Source organism: Lampris incognitus, chromosome 1, assembly GCF_029633865.1.
Source record: "Lampris incognitus isolate fLamInc1 chromosome 1, fLamInc1.hap2, whole genome shotgun sequence".
Taxonomy (NCBI): Eukaryota; Metazoa; Chordata; class Actinopteri; order Lampriformes; family Lampridae; genus Lampris; species Lampris incognitus.
In genome coordinates this window covers 137,208,876-137,230,727 of record NC_079211.1, presented here as the reverse complement: position 1 = coordinate 137,230,727, position 21,852 = coordinate 137,208,876, and the positions used below count along the sequence as shown (strand labels likewise).

The 21,852-nt window shown below is 46.7% G+C and overlaps 1 protein-coding gene across 4 annotated transcripts in view; it reads left to right on the top strand.

Annotated features, from left to right (window-relative positions):
- LOC130107060 (myocyte-specific enhancer factor 2C-like) overlaps positions 1-21,852 on the top strand; it is a 72,450-nt gene that overhangs the window by 14,652 nt on the left and 35,946 nt on the right. For all 4 annotated transcript variants that reach the window (XM_056273483.1, XM_056273468.1, XM_056273474.1 and 1 more), the window contains exon 2: positions 10,072-10,279. In XM_056273483.1, the coding sequence (XP_056129458.1) occupies positions 10,226-10,279 (54 nt within the window). In that variant the 5' untranslated portion in view covers positions 10,072-10,225. The remainder of the gene's footprint in view (positions 1-10,071; positions 10,280-21,852) is intronic.

The following is a 21,852-nucleotide window of genomic DNA, read 5'->3' as shown; positions in this document are numbered from 1 at the left end:
AGAGAGAGAGAGAGAGAAAACACGGAAGGTCGAATCTATGAAGGACATCTTTGTTGAAGTGCGCAACCTTCTACTTCACTGCAAATTACCCACTACACTGTGCACACAGGCTCAGTACAAATCTGTGGCATCCCATTAGCTTGGTGGGGCTTGCGAACGTGAGGTGAAATATCAGGAAAATGACGGTGGGACGCGGGTGACGTGCAGAATCCAAACCATTTAAACCTGCTGTGGGTTTTTTTTTTAATTCGAGGATCCCAAACGCACGTGCACGCGCCTGCACCAGGTGGGATGCGCGGGTGGCGCTGGTTGGTAACGACGGGGGAGTTTTTCGTCGATCGAAGACACGATGAACTTTATTCGGGCGAAAGTAAGTAAATGAGCATCTGAGGAGTCGGGCATAGACGGGGGTATGACCGAGGTAGAATCAATACACTCTGTCTCATCTGACAATGCCCTCCTCCCTCTGCATGTTACTGATACAGCACATTGTGTCCTCCTCTCCATTGCATCACAGTCTCGGCGCTCATGGCGCTGTGTGTTGTAGTAACTCCAGAAAAGAAGACTTTCACGCAACGATACCATTGTGGTATCCAGATTTGCTGATGAAGCTGAATGATCGAGAGAGGATGAAGTACATTCCACAACTTCCCCGAACTCGTCACTTTTTCTTTCTTTTTTTTTTTTACTAAGTAACTGCAAAAGCCTAAAAAGGAAATTTTTTTTGGTTATCATTTCCCAAAAGTAAATATGCAAAATAGATAATAACGCCATGGGCCAGCAGGCAAACACACCCAAACAAGGTGACAAACAGAAGCTGTTGGAGAAAAATAGGAAGTAAAGCTGACGCCATTGCACAAGGCATCGTCGCACAAGAGGTTAGCCATGTTAGCATTAGCCTGTAGGCTTTAATTGGGGCCAGGAGGGAGCATTTAATAATCGCTGTCAGAAGATCAAATTTAATTCTCCTCTCTTCTTCGCCACCACTGCTGTAGGGTAGAGTGAAACAAATTGTCATCAGAGATTTCTAAATGAACAAAGCTTTTAATTAGGGTGATTAGAATGCAGCAGCAAAGAAAGGGAGTGGGTGGGGGGCGGTGGGCGGGGGGTGATGAAATCATCAGTAGATTGTCTAAGCATGTTGTCTAGGGTTGATAAAGTTTGGGTCGGGGTGTCGGAGGTAGTAGGCAAAGGGGGATTCAACTACTGGGGATTTGCTGTACTTGACCAGCTGGAGATGGTGTGGGTCCAAATTTGACCCTTGACCTCAGTTTTAAACCCTTGACACAACAAGCACATGTACAGACATGTACTTGTTGTGTACGTGCACGCACGCACGCACGCACACACACACACACACACACACACACACACACACATGGGAGCGCATCCTGAGACATTGTCGTACTCGGCGAGGAGCGTAATTGGGTGAATATGTCAGCGTTTTGTGCGTTCTTCATAACATGACTTTAGGCTGTTACTCAGGGGATGGACTACTCATTGAAGGGTTCATGTCGTAATTTCTCTGTAATGACTCCCTTGTTCGTTCGTCTCCGATTTATTTAGCGTCGTATGAAAAAACGTCGGGTAAATTCTGTCTCTTGATGTGACATTTATGTTACATAAATAAGCTGTGCAGACCACAATGAATGTGCCTGACTTTTCATGTGAAAGTAAAGGTCTATGCGTGTGTGTGTGCGTGTGTGTGTGTGTGCTTGCATACCCGTCTGTGTGTGTGTCCATTTTCTGTTCCACTCCTTTGGTGTGAGCATCTGCGTGGTGGTTGCACCTGGGTCCTGTAGTGTACGTGGCAACATGAGAGACAGTGGTTTACACTCACTGGAAAACATGATCTCAGGCAAAGCTTTGTATGTGACTTAACAAAGGGCCGAATGAGGGAAAGACAGAGTGAGAAAGAAGCAAATGAAAAAAAAGGAGAAAAAAGACGACATGTTGATTAGGTGATGCTTAAGTACAGTGATGTATGTTTAAACACGGTTGCACTCGTCACCACAACGCAGACTGCCTCCGTGTACCTTCTCAGACCTCATACAGAAACCTCCTCAGAAACCCTCTGACCCTTTTTACCCCCCCTCCAGCTCCTCTCTGTAAATGTACCGGCACTGTCTTTATTAACGCTTTGGCCGTAGTCTTTTTAATCTGTGCCTTACTTGATCTCTTCTATAAATTTTTTTTTTTACCCTTCCTTCTCCATGGAAAGACTTGATGCACGCAGCCATGATTCATTTCAGCCTTTTCGGGGCCTGTCCAAATTGTGGCTCGTCTTAACTTCCGCTTTTTCTTCTCTTCTTCTTTTTTTTTCTTTTTCTGATGTCTGTTTTTCCACTTTGGTACATCGGCGTTTGTTTGTCTGGTTTATTATTACGGTCATGCAGCTCTCATTGCGGTCAAACCCCCCTACTACTGTATATGTCCACTTGCATTGGCCAGGCAACCGACAATCCTCTATGCAGTGTGCAAGTGTTTCCTTCTTGCACGTTGCAAACATGAATTGTTAAGCAATCAAATTCATTTCTTTAGTGAGTGTCATTAGTGCCTTTCGCTGCCAGTTTTATTGCCAGCGCGGTGTTACGGTTCATCATTCATGTCCGTAAGCCCCTGACACCAATGGAAAGCAACACAATCAACAGCGAATCATTTGAACCATGGTCACGCCATGTTGTGCCTTTCCGTTGATCTTTGCATCAGCCTCACACGTGCCCTCTGGCTTGTCTGCTGCCTTAAGCCTGGCAGCTGCAGCTTTGCAGCCCTTGGCCTCTTTTCAAAGGCGAGGTTGACGCATTGTGTCAAGTCCCTTCGTCCTTGGGGGAAGCCAGCAATAGGCCATGGAAAGATGGCTCTCACCTGTCCCCACCACGCTGGCTCTGACGGATGGTTACCTGTCTCCACTGCAGTTCTGATGCCCCCCCCCCCCTCTTCATCAACAGGCTACTGTTTACTGGTGTTGAGTGAGAATTGCAGCTGCCCAAACTGAACAGTCCCCGCTCCATGCTCCCTCACTCAACTTCCCCGATGCCACTGCATTTGAGCCTTAAAGCTGGCAAACTAGTGCTTTTCCCCCAAAAATGTAATAAGAAACACCTACAGTAAATCACTATTGGAATAACAAAACGAAAAGAAAAAAAACTGCATAAAAATTCAGAGTTGCAAAGCATTTCAGTGGAAGACATTGAGGTATAAATACAAGGTAAGGGATTTTTTTCCCCTTTTCTCTGAATTTACATCTGCGATTGCAGAGTGCCCTGCCGGGTAGAAATTAGATTTCCTTCAGTCCAGTAATATAATGACTGGGCTAGAAAATACATTGACAGATTAGATTTACAAGAGACGGATATGCAAAGCTAAGACCACATAATTCTTCTGCGTTGCACAATGGAGGGTGATTGTTTTTCTCTCATTAGATGACTAATATAGACACACAAGTATTTTACATGAGAAGCTGAAACATCAGAAAAACAATCGTACATGTCAATTTTCCTTTTGGTATCCCGCCTGTAGTTTCTCTCTCTCTCTTTTTTTTTCATGCATCATTAAAGACGGCTGTTATTTTGTCCAGACGTCTCCCTTTGAGTGGGAGAGACGCAGTTTAGTTGTGAACCGTGCAACCAATTTTCAAGAAACTGAAAGTTAAATAACAACTGTTCCCTATGACAGGATGGCCCAGCAATGCAGAAATGAAAACGCTTTCGTCCAAGCTACCACTTTAAATGTGCCGTTGATTCTGCCACCACGGGGCCCCGTTCACCCAGCCTACCTTAACTGAGTTTTTTTTAATTGGATGGTTTGAGGTATTTTTTTCCCCTCAAAATTAAAATTTTTACGCTGAATAAGCAGACGAGACACTGCGACAGTCGAAATTGGGAGGTGTACCTTTAAGACGTACTTGCCTAGAGGCTGCGTCATCAGACGGCGCCGTGTGTTCTTTAAGTTAGTTGAGTGACACATGCAGAGAGCGGGCGTACGTTATTTATTTGGGACCCGTTTTTCTTTTGTCTCTCAACTCAAGAGTAACGTTTAGGTTACGTGTGGCCTCTGTACTGTTGGTGTATGATCGGTGAACATAGTGCCGTGGAGACCTGGCATCGTCTGGTCGATGTATGTAGTACAGCAGTGTGGAAATCCCCATCTCGTTGTCCGTCGACTCTCTTGAGCTCATCCGCTATTACGGGGCTCTTGCTAACTAGCCACACGCTGCTAGCTCTCTCCACCTCCACCAGCCCAGCGTTACAACACGAAGTAAAGAGAGTGTTGTTTTTATATTCGCCCTACACCTGTCACATCATGAAGAATCCTCATGGAAATACCCCACCACCCCCCACCAGATGAAGAAAACCATTCTGGCCTTTGACCATGTATCAGCGGTATCACAGTAAGGCTCAGAAATGGCCCAAATCACAAGTAAACCCAGAAAACCTGTTTTCGTTTTTTGTGGCGTGTTTTGCTTCTGTGGATAGAGTGGTTTAGGGAAGGAAGCACCTTTAGCACCTTTTATTGTCTGCGGTTGCTGATGTCATATCCTTCCCTTGCAACGATGGTGTGTTTCCTGTCTTTCTGTCCTCCAAGACCCGAGCTGCTGGACAGGGGGATTAAAGAGAAGGAACAATGCCAGCTGCCTGATTAGTATGACAGTCAATCTGATTGAAGTTGAGAAGCCGGTTGAATGCGGCGTTTGCGGGGAATTTAGGGGCTTATTTTGTCACACGTGGAGCTTCTGTTTAAAACAATATGCCTTATTCCATCATTTTAATCACACCTCTAACTGTCTGACAGTACCGCAGCAATTGGCTCAGCCCTCCCCTCGTCAATTGACAGGTGTCTCGGCTCTTGGGGACATAAATATTGGAAACAGGATATGTGAAAGCATTGCCGTCGTCACCCTAATGGAAAGAGACAGGTTAAGGAACATTTTCCGCCACATAATCATGCGCACGCACACACACACAGACACACTACGGCACCTCCATTTCAGGTTTAACAAGAATGCACAGGGGGAAAGGAGAAGGGAATGAACACATTATACAGTGATACACTGCTATCGCACTAATCCCCAGATGTACATTTTGCTAATCTCTTTAGCCGCTAACATGTTAAATTAGCCCTAATATCTGCTGTGATTCTGAGCCACAGAGGCCCACCTACACATGGGCTACCACCCAGCTTTAGGTCATTCTCCTCCTACAGCACTTGCTGAGGATGCAGACATTTGGGAGCTGGATAGAGGAGAGGTGTGTGTGTGTGTGTGTGTTGGAGGTGTGGGGTGAGGTAGAGGAAGTGATAGCCATTCGTCACCCTGCCTATCTTGCTCTGACAGATGGGAAGTGCGACGTGCCACATTGAGGAGTCAGTGTCTGTAATGACATTAGAGGCACAATGAGACTCGATACACTTTTCTCTTCCCCTTCAGCCGGGCCGTCAACGCTCTCCTCCTCTCCCGGATTTTTTTCCCCTCTTCTCTCTTACAGTATATCTCAACCCACCCTAACAGGAGATAAGAGCTGTACACCTGTATTTCCACCTTATATATATATATATATATATATATATATATATACACACACACACACACACACACACTGGCATCCACAGAAACTTCATAGTATTCTTGGGATTAAGAAAGTAAAAAAAAACGTGCACTTGACAGCAGTGCTCAAGGAAAAGCAGAGCTCTGCGAGTGTGTCACATTCAGATTGTATTTGGAAAACTTTATTAGAGCACTTTTTTTCTTTCTTTCTCCTCTTCAAGGAAATGGGGAGTTTATTTAAAAAAGAGGGAGTGTTTATTTAATGTACCATACACCTCCTAAAAGGTTTACTTACTGCAGTGTAATATGTTATTTCAAATCCTCACACCCACATTTCCTAGGAGGATAGAGGATACTGGCATTATATGTTTTTTTTCTTCTTCCTTAGGACACATGCTATTACCAAATGTGTTGCAGATGTACCAGGAATCGTGGTCGTGCTGCCGAGGTGGGGTTTCTTGGAAAAACATTGCCAATCCTGTCATGATAAATTGCTTTCCCCAATTTCCTATAACGTGTAGAATTAGGATTCGAGAATATCGGCGTCAGCAGAATTCTGCAGACGTAGTATTTACAGGAGTGCCGGCTTTGGTTTTGCACGTGCTCTCCGGCTCTTCTCCGAATGCAGGAATAGTCTTGATGAATGACCGCTCGACGCTCCTGTTCTTGGAGTTGAACGCATAAACATTCCCCGTCTCATAATGTCTTCTTAACCCACCCACCCCCGGTCGCTAAAACCCTTTATTTGCACCACGCAAGTGCCTTTCAGAGTGAGGAATTAGTCCTGAGGTTGAGCCCAGAAGAAGTTTCTCTTTTTCTCATCCCTCTGATTCAGCGGCGTTGTCTTTTGTGTCTGTCCTCAATAACAAAGCCACTTTGTCGAGCACCCTACAGACCGTCTATTAGAATGTGAAAAAGCGCCATGTGCTGTATATTAGTTTTTAGTGACTAAACACTTGGGACGCAGGCGACCTAGAATCAAGCCTTGTGGTGCGCCGTGTGTACGTTCTCAACGTCCTCTCAGCTCCACTTCTGAGAGTGCAAGGGGGAAGGAGGGAGAGAGAGCTGGGGGGGTGCTTGTTAGATGTATGTGCTGAATTGCTGCTCCCTCTCCATATCTCCCATCCTCCCCCACCCTTCATCGCCCCTCTCTCTCTCTCTCTCTCTCTCGCTCTCTCTCTCTCTCTCTCTCTCTCTCTCTCCGCCCGTCTGCCTAACAGATGGGAGGGTCGTTGGTATAGCTCTTCCCCTCCCCCTGGAGAGGCCTGGTGCCTGTTCAAAAGATCCCACTTTCTGTTTACCCCCCCCCCCCACCCCATTTCCCTCTGCTATCTTTATTTCTCTGTTCCCCTCTACTGTGCTGTCTACCTCTCTCTCTCTCTCCATATCCCTTTCAGCATCCCCCATCCAGCATCAGACCGGGCCTGGGATGGAGGCCCAGCAATCTCTACCTAGTAGCCCCCCATTTGGTGCCAGTGGTGCCCTCTGACCTCAGCAGTGACCCTCATCCACTTCACTTACCATGCTGGAATGAATGCAGGCATATCATAAAAGTAAAGCGCAGGACATCACGGATGAAGCCGCAGTCTATTTTATTTTATTTTATTTTTTTGGTCTCTTCACATACCTTTCCTTCCCACCACACGCCTCACATTGAGACAAGTAAATTGTCTTAATGTAGTAAAAAGCCTGTTGGCACACACCGTACCTCCCTCTTTCCTTGCTTTGTCTTTCTCTCTCTCTCTCTTCCTCCCCTCCGTGTGTCCCCTTGTCTCTTCGTTCTCTCTCCCACATTTTCTCACCTAATTTGCCCTCCCAAGGTCAGGTGTCAGCTTCGGACGCTGGTGGAAAATTCCTGCTGTGTGCTGCTGGATGGGTCCAGTTATGCGCCGTGAGCGGTGTGTGTTGTTGCGTCCGCCTCCATCTCACCGTCTTGGCGTCACAAGGCTAAATTGGATTGGGAGGTTCAGTGGTAATCTGTTAAGTTGTTGCGTTGTGTACGTGTGTGTGTGGGTGTGTGTTGGGGGGGGGGGCAGGGCGGCAGGGCACGAGGGTTAACCGCTGCCTGCTGCTGTCCCTCCCGTGCTCATGGGAAAATGGGAAGGGCAGAACGAGGAAAAGGAGGTAAAGAGAGAGATGACGATGAGAACGTGGGCACTCTTAGCTGTTCTTAGTCAAAGCCAGGTGCCTGCTTGGCACTCATATGGGACGGGGGCGGGTGTGAAGAGAGAGCGGGGGGGGGCTCATGTAATTGTGTAGGAGGAAGTAGAAGAGGCAAGAGTGAGAAAGGGAGGAAGCGAGGTGTGGTGGGTGGATCGGATGGGAGGCTGGGGGTTAGATTGGGGGAGAGGGGTGGGGGTGGGGGGAGCACCAACACGGGGCTAAGCAGCAGCAGAACCTCACCTCGGGGAGTGTTGGTTGGTACTTGAAGCCAAAGCGGGGATTAAATGTTCAGGACATGGGCTTAGTCTTAGTGTTAATGTTATGTAAGGCCCAAGGTGTTGCCCCAGCGGGGGTTCACATTGAGAGGCTCAGCTCGGCTGCTCCGTCGGCTGTGGGAGGAACGAGGAGGAGGTGGAGGCCGAGAGGCAGGGATCACAGGGGGTAACGCCTCCTTGTTTGGAGAGATTCCTGGGCCCCGGTAGCGTTTAGGAGGAAACTGTAAAGAGATAATGCTGTTAACTTGTCACTGAGGTATGCCGGGTTGGTTAATATCCTTGTCAGGCTGTCAGCCACCTTAGTCTTGGGTCGTAATGCTACGATTTATATTACATTTTTATCACTGTTACCACTGTGTAATTGTGTCACACACACACGCACACATGCATGCACACACACACCCAGGGTTCCCACTACTGCCACTATACCAGCCAGGCCCAGGCATGTTGTAAGGACCTCCAGTGTCCTCACATGTGCCTGTTACACTTCGTCATTATCAGTGTCCTCCTTTGTAGCAAAAGGGGTCAAGTGCGTAGCAATATGCTGTGCTCACTGCTGGTGTTTAGGGCTTCCTTGTGCTTTCTCATGCGTGTTACTCAATAAATACATGGATTCAGGTTAGGGGAAGATCAAAAAAAAAAGAAGGTAGGAGGGGAGGGAAGTGCCTTACGGTTTAAGTGTGTGTGTGAGTGAGAGAGAGAGAGATAGAGAGAGAGCTTGAATGTGTGTACGTGAGAGAGAGAGAGAGAGAGAGAGAGAGAGAGAGAGAGAGAGAGAGAGAGAGAGAGAGAGAGAGAGAGAGAGAGAGAGAGAGAGAGAGAGAGAGAGAGAGAGAGAGAGAGAGAGAGTGTAAGACTGACAAGTCTTTTGGTGAGGCAGTGTCGTCTTCCACATCAATGTCTGACGCTTGTGCTGCCAGGTGCCGGAAATCTGGTTCAGAAAGGAGAGAAGAGAGAGAAGAAGGGGAAAGTAGAGAAAAAAGGCAGGGTAGATGGAGGATTTTTTTTTTTAATGTGACGGCGCTGACAGCTCCCCTGCATTGCACTGAGCTTAAATAATGGGATGCTCATTTGCATAACGAGGGACGTTATCACCTCTACTGTCAAAAGAAAACACAACAACAGTTCTTCTGCTCCTCCCTGAGATAGATTGGGTTGGCCTACTTTAGCACTCAGGAGAGATGCACCAGAGCACTGGTGTGTGCGCGCGCACACACACACACACACACACACACACACACACACACACACACACACACACACACACGCATGCACACACACGCACGCCAACTTTTTGGAGCGCAGCTTTCCTCCTCGCACGTGCGGTCCGGCTCAGCAGCATCCGGCCTCTGCCCCTCACCCAGATGCGGCCACATACTCGCACAATACCGACATTAACATGCAGCCTTACCTGCGTCCCTGCAGTTCATCCAGGTGATTCAAGTCTCTGCACAAGTTCACGCCGGAGTTTTGCGTTTGATGTGGGGGGCCTCCGCCGCGTTTCTAAACATCACTCCCGGCTCGTCTCCCTTTGTTTTGTGTTTTTTTTGTTGTTGGTGTGTTTGCTTTGTTTTGCCTGAACGTGGCAGGGCTGCATGAGGTGTTAGGTCTGTATTCTACCCTCCGACTCGGTGTCTGCCATTTTGGCGGCGTCTTGGCGGCCCCGCTGTCAGTACGGCGCTGTTCCGTGGGAAGAAACAAAACGTGTTTCTCGGTCTGGAGGTAATGTTACAGCGGCGGTGATTAGAGCGTTTAAGTTAGCGGCACTTCCAAAACACTGTCAAACTCTCTGTGAACGAGGCGAGAGCCTGACAGCGCTGTCTCTTCCCATAGATGGTGCCTGGGAGAAAGGGAGAAAAAAAAAGGAAAAGAAAAGCAAAACTGATTTGCATGATATCGACAGTGAAAAACAGCGGTTCTCACAACATTGTTGACAGATTCTTTGTCTTTCTTCGCCCTCCCTTGTGGCTGCCATGATGCCACTTTTATTATTTTTTTTCTCTCTCGGTATTTTGCCATATTTCATTTCACATAATGCTTATCCTGTCGCCCCTCCCTCCCCCCCACCACCCCTTTTTTCATTTCTTGCAGGTACGGATGCTTGAATCTTTGAATTGACGGGTGCAAGTACAGAGAAGAAGAAAGGCAAAGCAGAGGAGGACAGAGAAGAAGAGGAAGAAGGAAGAAAAGAGGGAAGAAAGCATAAAGTTCTTTTTGGAAAGAGAGAAAGAAAGAGACGGGGACGATGGGGAGGAAAAAGATTCAGATCACGCGGATTATGGATGAACGCAACAGACAGGTAAGTCCTGTGGGGATGGGAGGATAGATGGGTATAAGAGTGGAGGGGAGGAGTCACAGAATAGGGAGGAAGGAGAATCCCCCTGCACCCCACACTGCTCCTCAACTCCTCAGAAAACAAAGATTTGCTACACTATGTAATGATTAACACGAGAACGAGCAGGGTTTCACTCCTACCTAAAATGACCACGGGCGGTCAAAATGACCGCCGGTTTTTAAACTCTATTCTGTCAAGATAAATACCCAACTGAGATAGTAATGCATTGCATATGTTAGTATGTCTGTTAGGAAACGACTGACACCAAAATTAACATTTTAACAACTGTAATACTATTTTTAAACAATTTAAACTGCAGAGAGACATGGTCAAACTTGAATAGCCAAATTGAAAAAGGGAAAATATTACCTGAAAAACAAAACAGAAAACACATCTTGCTAATCTAACAAACATAACAAGGCCTATAAAACGTGCAATGTGAAAAGAACTGAAAATAAACATTGAAACAGTCCCAAACAACGACCAGAACTTAAAAACTACTAGAACGATGACTGCCACAGTTTTTAAACTCTATAATCTGTCAAGATAAATACCCAATTGAGATATTAATGCACTGCATATGTTAGTGTGTTTGTTAAGAAACGACTGACACCAAAATTAACATTTTAACAACTTTGATACTATTTTTCAAACAACTTAAAACGTCCAACGCCTGTAAATACTGCAACGCCTCGGTGGTAGCCATGGTGCGTCTGTACCCAGACATATTGACAATAATCAAACATCAAGTTTGGACTATTACTCTGCACCATAAGACGCTAGTGTGTTTCTAGGACAGAGCAATGAACTTCGCGAAGTAAATGACGCCACCAACACACATCATAAATAGTGACATGATACGCATGATGACACGCAAATTACGTGCGGTGATTTTGACCGCTAATGGTCATTTTAGGTAGATCTTATCGTAACTTTTTTTTGTGCAATTGATCTAAAACTCATTTTAATGCAAATATATGCAATTTTAGGAGCACTCAGGGAGCGGCAGGTCTGTATCTTTTCTTTTTAACAAATTTATTAAACTTGGAAAATCCAAAACCGTCAAAATGACGGCCTTGGTCGTTCCATGCATATATACATATAGCACGATGCCGCAGTTGCGCTGTTGCTTTGTGCACATTTCAACCATCCAAGGGCGGTAGGGGGATTTTGCAAGACATTGTACACACATTGCAAGGTCTGTAAATCTCAAATCCTGCTGAGCATATCACCGTCCATTCTGCAGACTGTAAGCACCTCCGCACGCCCAAACTCTCACACCATGCCACCCACTTTCTCATCGGCAGTGGAATATTACTATGTGGTCGAAGAGTGGTGCCAAACACTGGAGCCTTAGGGTGGGACAAAACATAAACAAACAGCTAAACAGAGATGGGATGGTCCGAAGTGGCACGTAGCTACTGGGCTTTACTGGGCCAGCAGGGTGGAGATGACGAGGGGGCCTAAGAGACAAACAGGGAAACCACTTGTTTTAGCCGAAGTACTAACAACAGGATGACTGTGGCTTTCACCTGCGGAGACAGACGAGATATTGATTTCGCACATATTTATTTATATTTGATAACTACGCACATAAAATTCAGCCACGAAACAAAACAAAAAAACAAACAAAAAACAATATATGGATCCAAACATCGCTAGTGTTACTGGCCTTACTTGTGTCGTGACTTGAAAGAAAAATGATAAGTCATGGGCAGCATGGCTCAGGCAGACACTATTGTCTGTGGCAGGAAATAGATAGAGACAGACCTCTCTCACTGCCCTCAAGGCCCACAATCGATCACTTCCTGCAAGCACAAGTGACCACTGACACTCTGTCAGCTTCCTGGCAGTCCAATTGGATCCATACGGCGCTGACTTGCCCCCTGGATCACAGGTCACACACACATGCATGCACGCATACACACACACACACACACACACACACACACACACGCATACTATGCACACGCATACTATGCACACACACACACACACACACACACACACACACACACACACACACACACACATTTTAAATCATTTAAAACTGCTGCTCTCTTTATGCCTTTATACTGCACAATGATGCTACAGGGGCCTTTCGGCAGTGTGAAATACACCTCACAAATGGCCTTCTGGCTGTTCTTAAGAGGCCATTTTAAGAAGACATAAAGAGATTTTAAGAAGCTCCTGAACAACAATAAAGAGGTAACTGAAGTGGATTATGACTGCTGTCGAGATCCATCTCCAGAATGGTGACTGCCGGTAAGATGGTAGATGGATGGAGAGATAGAAAGAGTGAAATGACAATGCAGTTTGAACAGTGTCAGAGTACGTGCGAGAAGTTAACCTTCTCGTTTTCACATTTTTTTACTTATGCAAAGTCTGCTCACCTCAGTGACAGAGTTGACAGTAAGTCACAGCTGAACTCAGAGGGGAGACAGACAGACAGACAGAAAGAAAGAGAGTGAGAGACAGAGAGGGAGAGAGACAAAGAGAGACAGACAGAAAGTGAGAGAGACAGAAAGACGGAGACAGAGAGAGAGAAAGAGAGAAACCGAGCAACAGAGAGAAAGTGAGACAGACAGACAGAAAGAGAGAGACAAACACAGACAGAAAGAGAGTGAGACAGAGAGAGAGACACAGACAGATAGACAGACAGAGAGAGACAGACAGACAAAGTGACAGAAAGAGAGAGACAGAGCAACAGAAAGAGAGCGAGACAGAGAGACAGAGAGACAGAAAGCAATAGAGACAGAGAGAGACAGACAGAAAGAAAGTGAGACAGACAGAAAGAGAGAGAGAGAAAGTCAAGAAAGAAGCAAGGCACCAAAGTGTACATACTATCTGTGTGCCTTGTACATGTTCAGTTGTGTATTTGTTGATGAAGAAGGGACAGAGAGACAGAAAGAAGGACACTGGAAGAGGTCACCACATTTCAGATGAGGTGGAGGGAGGGCTATTGCATTGCACCCGTGCCCGCATGTCATCCTCTCCGTTATCTCAGTCCTCCTCTCTCGTCCCAGCTCAGCCTGGGCTCGCCGGCAGCACCGGGCGCTGTGGCTCCTGAGGATGAGGAGGCAGAGAGGGGAACAGGAAGGACACCTGAGGGGAATCGATGTCTGAGATATCTGGGCTTTACTTACAGGGAGAGATGAGGAGGAGAGAGAGTGGAGGGAAATAATTCACGGAAAGGAAAATCGATATATCGCCGGGTTTTGCCGTTATATCCGTCCTCTGAAACGATAGATCGGATATTTAACTGATCTTGTTTTGTTTGTTTTTTTTTCTTATTGTTTTTTTTTCTGTTTTGGGATGAATAACAAAAGTCACATTTCTTCGGAGATGATATCATCGGTCACAAGTGGAAAACTTTGCATCACATGCTCTTCAGAGCAGTTCAGTGTCATTCAGCTTACCACATAAATGACATCACCGCTAATGGAGATTGTAGTGGCAGACATCACAAGACATGGACAGAGACATTCATACAGAGGGCTTCTTTTTTTTTCGCCCTTCCTTTAATTTTCTCACAACGGCAGCTTTGGCTTTGCATATTTTCACTTCCTCTGCAAGGAAATGTCTCATTGCCAAAGCCAAATAAACACAAGAGGAATTTTGTACCCCACATTCTCAACATATCTTTGCTGTTCCATGTCTAAAAAGTTCATTGCCCAAACTCTACCGCTGCTTGCCATCTCCTCAAAGCCCGTCTGTACTCGGCCAGCTTTGGAGTTCCTCAGATTAAATTTGAGTGAATTATCTGAGTTATGCAGGTTTATAACCTGGCATGGTATACATGTCCTTCTGCTATATGACTGCCATCAGAATTAGAATCACAGTGGGACAGACAGTGCTGCAGCAGGATGCACTTCATCTTGATAGCATTGTTTCAGAGACCTGTTAGCAAATGGTACATATGGATGCAAAATGGTAAAAGACATTTATAAAAATCCTGGCAAATCGGCATCATGAGGTCCTTCTACCTTTTCATTGCGTTATCCATACTTATCTCCAGATGCTCCTCCTCTATCCTACAGCCCTGCACTGACTGGCACCATTCTGTGGTGCTGTCAACGCCATCTTGCCACCCACCTGGCTCCGCTGCCCTCCACCACTGCCCGTGTCCCCCCACCTTCGTTGCGGCACCGGCATCATAGCGGGCACAGGGCCGGGCTCTCTCTGGGCGGCCACTTTGGACTGCCACCCCCAGGCCCCGAAACACTTCCCCAGAGCAGGGCAGAAGGGCCAGGCCTCCCTGGCGTTGACTAGTTGCCCGGAGCTCTGGACAGTGGGCAGCAGTGTGTGAGCCCTGGCTCCAAGCCCCCCAACCACTCAAACCCTCTCCCAGCCTCGGGCACATGAAAGGGCTCCCTGTGCCATAAACGCATGGGTTGCAGACAGAGAGCAGACTCTTGCCCTTGCTTGCACACAAGCAGATAGGTGCACAGACAAACACATATACATAAACACACACGCACTCAGCAGCACATACAACATTCTGCATGCACAGGTGTGTGCGCTCACTCATACATGCATGTGTGACCCCCTAAAAAAAACACTTACTCATATACATACATACAAAATGAGGTGCTCAAATAGATTAAATATTCATAGTTGTACTTAGATGGCACATTATGTATGTTGTTTATATGCAAGGTAGAAAGTTGCATACTGGTAAACACAGAGTAGACACGAAAACCCATCTATCTCTCTGGAGTCAGCCATCTTGGGGTCTGACTAATCTGACTAATTTACTGTAATTGGCTCTAATGAGTGTTACCTCTGCAGCCGGTGCACTTTGTGGGCCTAATTTAGGATGGCTGAGTGTGTGTGTGTGTGTGTGTGCGTGGATGTGCTCACATGCGTTTGTTTGGGGTTGTGAGGAAAGGTTGGAAGTCACACTTCCACAGGGGAAGGGCCCTTTGACAGGTTAAAGGTCAAACATGGATGAGGTCATCAGTCACAGGAAGTAGAAGAGCCACCATCCCTTCACCCAATACCCATAGAGGAGGGATGCACCGTGACTGTTCACACACATAGAGCAGAGAGAGCAAGACAAACACACACTAGCACATAGACTTAGATACTTGTAAGACGAAGAAAAAAAATTTTTTTTCCATCCTTCTTCATAGATATGTTTTCTCCATCAAGTCAGCTGTGGAGCCGCAGCTGGAATAAGCGCTCGTTCGCCTCCGCAATGAGGCGTTCCTCCCTCCAATCAACAGCATCGGGGTGAAAAGACGTGGAAGTAAAATTAACAGCAGGAAAATAATGAGGCCCACAGGGTGGCTCATCACCCCTGCACATCTCCTCTAATTCCTTATTTCCCACCTTCCCTCGTCTTTTTCTTCTGCAAAGCAGCCCCCCCCCGTCTGTGTCAGACGTGCACCCCTCAGAGACCCCACCTGAAAAGAGCTCAGTAAACCCTCACCTTGTCTCAGCTTAATTTCTTCCTCCTTTTTTTGTTTAAAGCTTCTTTCTCGTTCTGCTTCTTTTTCACTTATTCTACTCGTGACTCATTTTGCTCTATTATTTCAGCGGTCATCCCCCCCCCCCACCCCCCACTGTACAAAGCGATGACTTTCTTGCTCCGTCCATCTTCCTCGCTGTTTTTTTTCCTTCTTCTTCCTTTTGTGTCCACTATGGCACACGGCGCGAGTCCCCCGGTGCCACATCTCCATCCACCTCGAATGGCGGAAAACAAAGTTATTTTCATTGGTCTGGCCACTAATTTGGCCCTTGCAAAGCAACACCCACATTCTTTTGAGTTGCATATATATATATCACTTTCCACTTGTGGGTTTTTTTTTCTTCTTCTGCTGTATAAATGGGAACATACACGGCCTAAGCCTGCAGCGTTACACTGGTGCACAGAGAAATAACTGGCTCTAAGAGGAGTCAAAGAATCAATAGCACCTTATAATGTGGAGGAGCGCTCCAGTTGGCACAGCTGATTGGCTTTATTAGCGTCGTTCTTACAGTTTCATAATTGAATCTTGAAATTGTTTAAACTGGTCCACTCTCATTCTGACGTGAACGGACCGTGTGTGTGTGTGTGTGTGTGTGTGTGTGTGTGTGTGTGTGTGTGTGTATATATATATATATATATATATATATATATATATATATATATATATCCCATTGGAGTCTGCAGCCTCCTGTTCCTTCTGTACAATGAGGGCACTCTGAGAGAGGATGATAAGTGGGGTTTGAAGGGAGAGGAGAGCGTAGCATATATTAGAGGTGGAACAAAGCCTCTTTTGTCGTAATGCCCCTCTTAACAGCTTCTCTGGCTGTGAGGCAGAGTTCAGGCTCAGGGCTCCTCTACTTATTCCTTTTGCGTAAGCCCATCTCTTCCTGTTTGGTCTGTGACAATGGGATGAGTGTTTGTCTCAAGACAAATTGTGCAGCTCGGTAGCTGACTGACGTGAGTTTCTGTGCGCTTATGGGCTACTGTGTGCTTCTACACACACGTGTGTGTGTGTGCGTGTGTGTGTGTGTGTGTGTGTGTGTGTGTGTGCGTGCGTGCGTGCGCGCGCTTGATGTTTGGTTTGCTAACCAGCAGTCTTCAGTGCTTGTCTCTCCGCTCCTCCTCTTCCTCCACCTCCTCCTCCTCTTACCCCCAGGGAAGCAGAGGCAGGCAGGAGGTGGGGAAGCAGAAGCGAAGCTATTGTGAAGGGGAAGCCACTGGCCTCTTCCTGTTATGAGAGGAAATGCATACAAATGTGCTTCCTGTGCGTCCGCCCCCTCACCCCCCCCCCCACACACACACACACACTTCACCCCCACTCTGCCTCCTATGCTTCCATCCTCTATCTACCCTCTACCCCATGTGGCAGAGAATCAGTCATTACCCTTATCCCCTTGCCCCCCCTACCAACCCCCCCTCCCCCCCGCTTGCAAAGGTGTGTCACGTCAGGCGGGTCTGCAGAACTGGACCTGATAAACATGTTGGTACGTTTAGTACTTTTACTGTCATGAACGGACAGGGTGTACGGGGGTGCACAGGAAGGCAGTGTGTGTTTGGAAACGAGGCTTTCAGCGTCCAACGTGTCCACATAAACCTCGCCCCGCACCGAGACGCACGCCTATGTGCGCAAAATGCCATGCGGCGTTTGAATGTGGTATAAAGTGTCTCATTATACCGTGATCTAGCTTAATTCTCATCACCAAGAATACCAACCAGTAAAAAACTAGGTTTGCGCGTGTGTGTGTGTGTGTGTGTGTGTGTGTGTGTGTGTGTGTGTGTGTGTGTGTGTGTGTGTGCGTGTGCGTGCGTGAGGGAATGAATATAAGTTTCACACTTGGGTTTCCAGCACTGTGAAAACGTGCTCAGTCGGGCTCACAGTCCTACTGGGTTTTTGCACAGATTTTTTTACCAGCACATGCAACACACACAGCAGCAAAAGTGCTGTAACGGTCACACTTTGGTATTATTGTTATGGGCGTTATAAAGCACCAACTGACTGGAATAACAGAGATTAGACTCACACTGAGATGCATGCGGTTTACAGTTCGGTCTTTCGTTATACCAGCAAAGGGGCTTTATCTCATAAGAATACTGCAAAATACAGTTGCAGCCCATCTCCCGCCTAATCTCGAGTTTTATTTACGTGCTGCACCAAATACCTTGAAATGAGGAATTTTAGCTACAAATGGGATTTTCGCACATTTCTTTTGCGTTTCCTTCGTAAGACATCCACGATAGTGGTGTAGAGTATAATAATAATACATGGTTGCTTTTATTTGATATATAGATATATTTTTTGGGGATTTTTTTCCCTCCCTTTTTCTCCCCAATTGTATCCGGCCAATTACGCCACTCCTCTGAGCCGTCCCGGTTGCTGCTCCACCCCCCTCTGCCAATCCGGGGAGGGCTGCATACTACCACATGTCTCCTCCGATACATGTGGAGTCGCCAGCCGCTTCTTTTCATCTGACAGTGAGGAGTTTCACCAGGGGGATGTAGCACGTGGGAGGATCAAACTATTCCCCCCGGTTGCCCCTCCCCCCAAACAGGCGCCCCAACCAACCAGAGGAGGCGCTAGTGCAGCGACCAGGACACATCCCCACAATCCGGCTTCCTACCCATAGATATGGCCAATTGTGTCTGTAGGGACGCCCGACCACCAAGCCGGAGGTAACGCAGGGATTTGAACTGGCGATCCCCATGTTGGTAGGCAACGGAATAGACCGCTATGCAACCCGGACGCCCTTTATCTATTTATCTATCTATCTATCTATCTATTTATTTATTGCAATGTTTCATGGAAGTAGACACAGTTCAGACCGAAGGGTCGTATGGGAGGAGATACTTTTCCACTTCGTACCAGTTTTGATCCCAAGTATTTCAGATGTAATAAAATAAAATGAGGCAAACTTTATTTGTCCCCGGAGGGAAAGTGCGACGTGGAGCAGACGTAAACAATGTCAAAGAAACGTAACGGAGGGGGGGAAAAAAAAGAACAAATATCTAGAAAACAATGTCCTAGAGCAAAACTATTTACACATGGGTTTATAATTTAACGTCAGACGATTGGGGTGGGGAGGAGGAGGCGGCGGGTGGGGGGGGTGTCAAATTAAAGAATTGGGATGAGAATTTTAATAAACTCAGAAGACCCGTTTGTGAACTCTTGTTAGCGGGAAGGGTTGTTTTTAGCTTGCACAGGAAAGGCCCGTGTTGACAGCATCAGCATGGAAGTCCGAGGACTAATTGGGTCACATGATGACATCATATGAGGCCGTGAAGTCGTTACAGTCTTACTTTAAAGCAGCGATTCTGCCCCACTGGACATTAAAAATACATACGGTAGTCCAGAGATGGGTCAGACAAACTGGCCTGTCCAACAAGAAGTACTTCCAGCCAGTATAGCCAGCCAACTCTGCTACCTTTACAAGTGTGTGTGTGTGTGTGTGTGCATTTGTGCACGTGTGTGTGTACATTTGTGCATGTGTGTTTGTGTGTGTGCATGTGTAGCGTGCCTACGAATGTTTTGTAGATTGTTATGTTTTATTTTTAATTGCATAATATTGTTAGCATGTCATTGTGAAATAGTGGGTTGAAGTGTGTCAGAGAAATGTGTGGGAGTGGGGGGGGGGTGTGATACTTACATGGGTGTTATTGTGTGGTCAGTTCTAGCGTGTTAGGCATTAATCACATTTTCTTCATTGGTGTGTTGATTGCAGGCTACTTGTGACTTGGAATATATAGGAGCGCTCGCCTATACTCATTTGAAGCGGAGGATTTCGAACGACTTTGACTGGATTCTGTTGGGTTTAAATGTTCAAGTGAGAGGCAGGAAATATTTTTGTCCGCTTTTTGTGTGTGTGTGTGTGTGTGTGTGTGTGTGTGTGTGTGTTTGGGGATTTATGACATTGAGAAAAAGAGAGAACAAGGGAGAGGGCTTGTTGCCATGTTAATATGTGTAATATGTGACTCACTCTTTGTGTGTGTGTGTGAGTAAGAGAGAGAGAGAGAGAGAGAGAGAGAGAGAGAGAGAGAGAGAGAGAGAGAGAAAGAGAGAGAGAGAATGTGTGTGTGTGTGTGTGTGTGTGTACCTGTGCATGTGTGCGTTCTTTTGCCAGTGGTCCTTTAAAGTGTGGGTGATCAGAGAGAGCTGAACCAGTATGTGGGCCTCCGCTGTGAAACCTGTAGCTCGGGACAGACAGACAGACAGACAGACAGACAGACAGACAGACAGACAGACAGACAGACAGACACCCAGTGCACCGCGTGCACCGCGTGGCACCGTTTGCGATATCAGTTGCCTGAGTTGGCTGACTTGAGTGGGTGATAACAGAGCTGGGTTGGTGGCAATCGCTCCGAGTGTCTCCCCCGGTGGCCCCGGTGTCAAAACTAGCCTCAGGAGCTGCCTGGATCCAGGGGGTAGACGGCAATCTCCAAATCCTGTTCCTGAATAACCTCATTTGACCTCATCTCCCGTAGTCCTGTGCACTTTGTTTTGTTTGCCGATTACCGGCGCCACTCTGCACACCTGCTACCGTGGACTGAAGAAGCCTTTCAGAGCTTCGCATTTCACTTTTTGGATGGCAGAGCTCAGAGTGGGATGGATACCACAATTAATCTTATTGTCGCTAGCTTCGTCTGATCTGAGGGGATCTGAATGAGGCGCTCTCTGTTTTCTCACGTGTCTGTACGGCTGTGTAAATGTCAGTATGGTATTTAGAACCCAGGGGATCTTTTTCTCCTCCTCGCGTTGTTCGCGAATCCAACGAGTGTTTGTGTCGAACTATAGATCCGTTCATTACACATTCCATTGTGTTCCGCATTAGAAGCTCGGCCTCTGTCTCCGGTCCCCCCCCCCCCCCCACCCCTCCTATCTGAAGGCATCGGTTGCCATCCAATACGGAGCTTGTCGTGACGGTGTGACGTCATTGAAAAACTTGCGAGGGGAAGCTTGGACAGGATGCAGTAGTTCTTCCAGCTCTGCTTTCGCTCCATAGTGAGAGAGAGGGGGGGGGGGGGCAGGAGGGATATTTTGATATTCGGTTTCCCCGGTGCATCCTGGGAGATATCAATTCAGGAAATCCAAAACTATCTATCAATATCTATCCATCACTATCTCCTCTTTCAGGCCTCGAAACTGTGGCGCAACTCAGAAGTTCAGAGAGAATATGAAGGGCAGTTGATAAAGGATGCATGCTATTGATATATTCATTTATCTGTTCAATAAAGCATTGACCCAGAGATCAATGCTTTACAAGCTTGACTCAAAAAGCTCTATTAAAGCATGAACAGTAGACTAGCTTGCCTTTTTTTGTCCCCGGTAACTCTGTGGCATTTGTATTCGGAGCCTGTTTAACAGCGTGATGTTTGTAGGCTTTAATTTTGCATTCTGTGGCCCATTTAAGATATTAGGGGAAGAAATAGACACAAATCCGCCGAATCAACAAACTGATATCATGAGCTGCTAGCTGGGCACAAATCTGGCAACAAAAAAACCCCCCTAAACTCTTCTTGTAACTAATCAGCTTCCTCAATGCATAGCTTTAATTTGCATAGACAGAATCGGAGTAGGAACGAGAAGTTGATAAAAAGAAAGAAAAGAGAGGCTGATAAAAAGCCAATGTCGACCGAAGCCCAAAAAACTGGCAGTGATGTGTTCAGCCATACATCCAAACAGCTTGCACATTTCCACATTTCGCATGTATGGGAGGGAAGCCGGGTGCAGCCTGCTTGAGATAATTCAGGAGTCAGGGCCAATATATTGTAATTTCTATCACGTACTTGCGTACACAAAAGAAATGAAATGTTGTTTCACCCAGCCCACAGCAGTGCAACACAAAAGGTAAAAACACATACCCAAAATTTCCAAAAACAAAGAGAAGCAAAAAAAAAAAAACCACACACACATAACAGTTAACAACACAGTCCATTCAGTGCAACACAGTAAAATTCCACTGTCCAGAGAGCGAACGCCAGCCAGGATGACTGTCAGACCTGCCTGTCAGCATGGGCTAGCAGTTAGCTTAGCCTGCCCCGCTTCCATGTCCTGTCAGACCGCCCTCGGTGC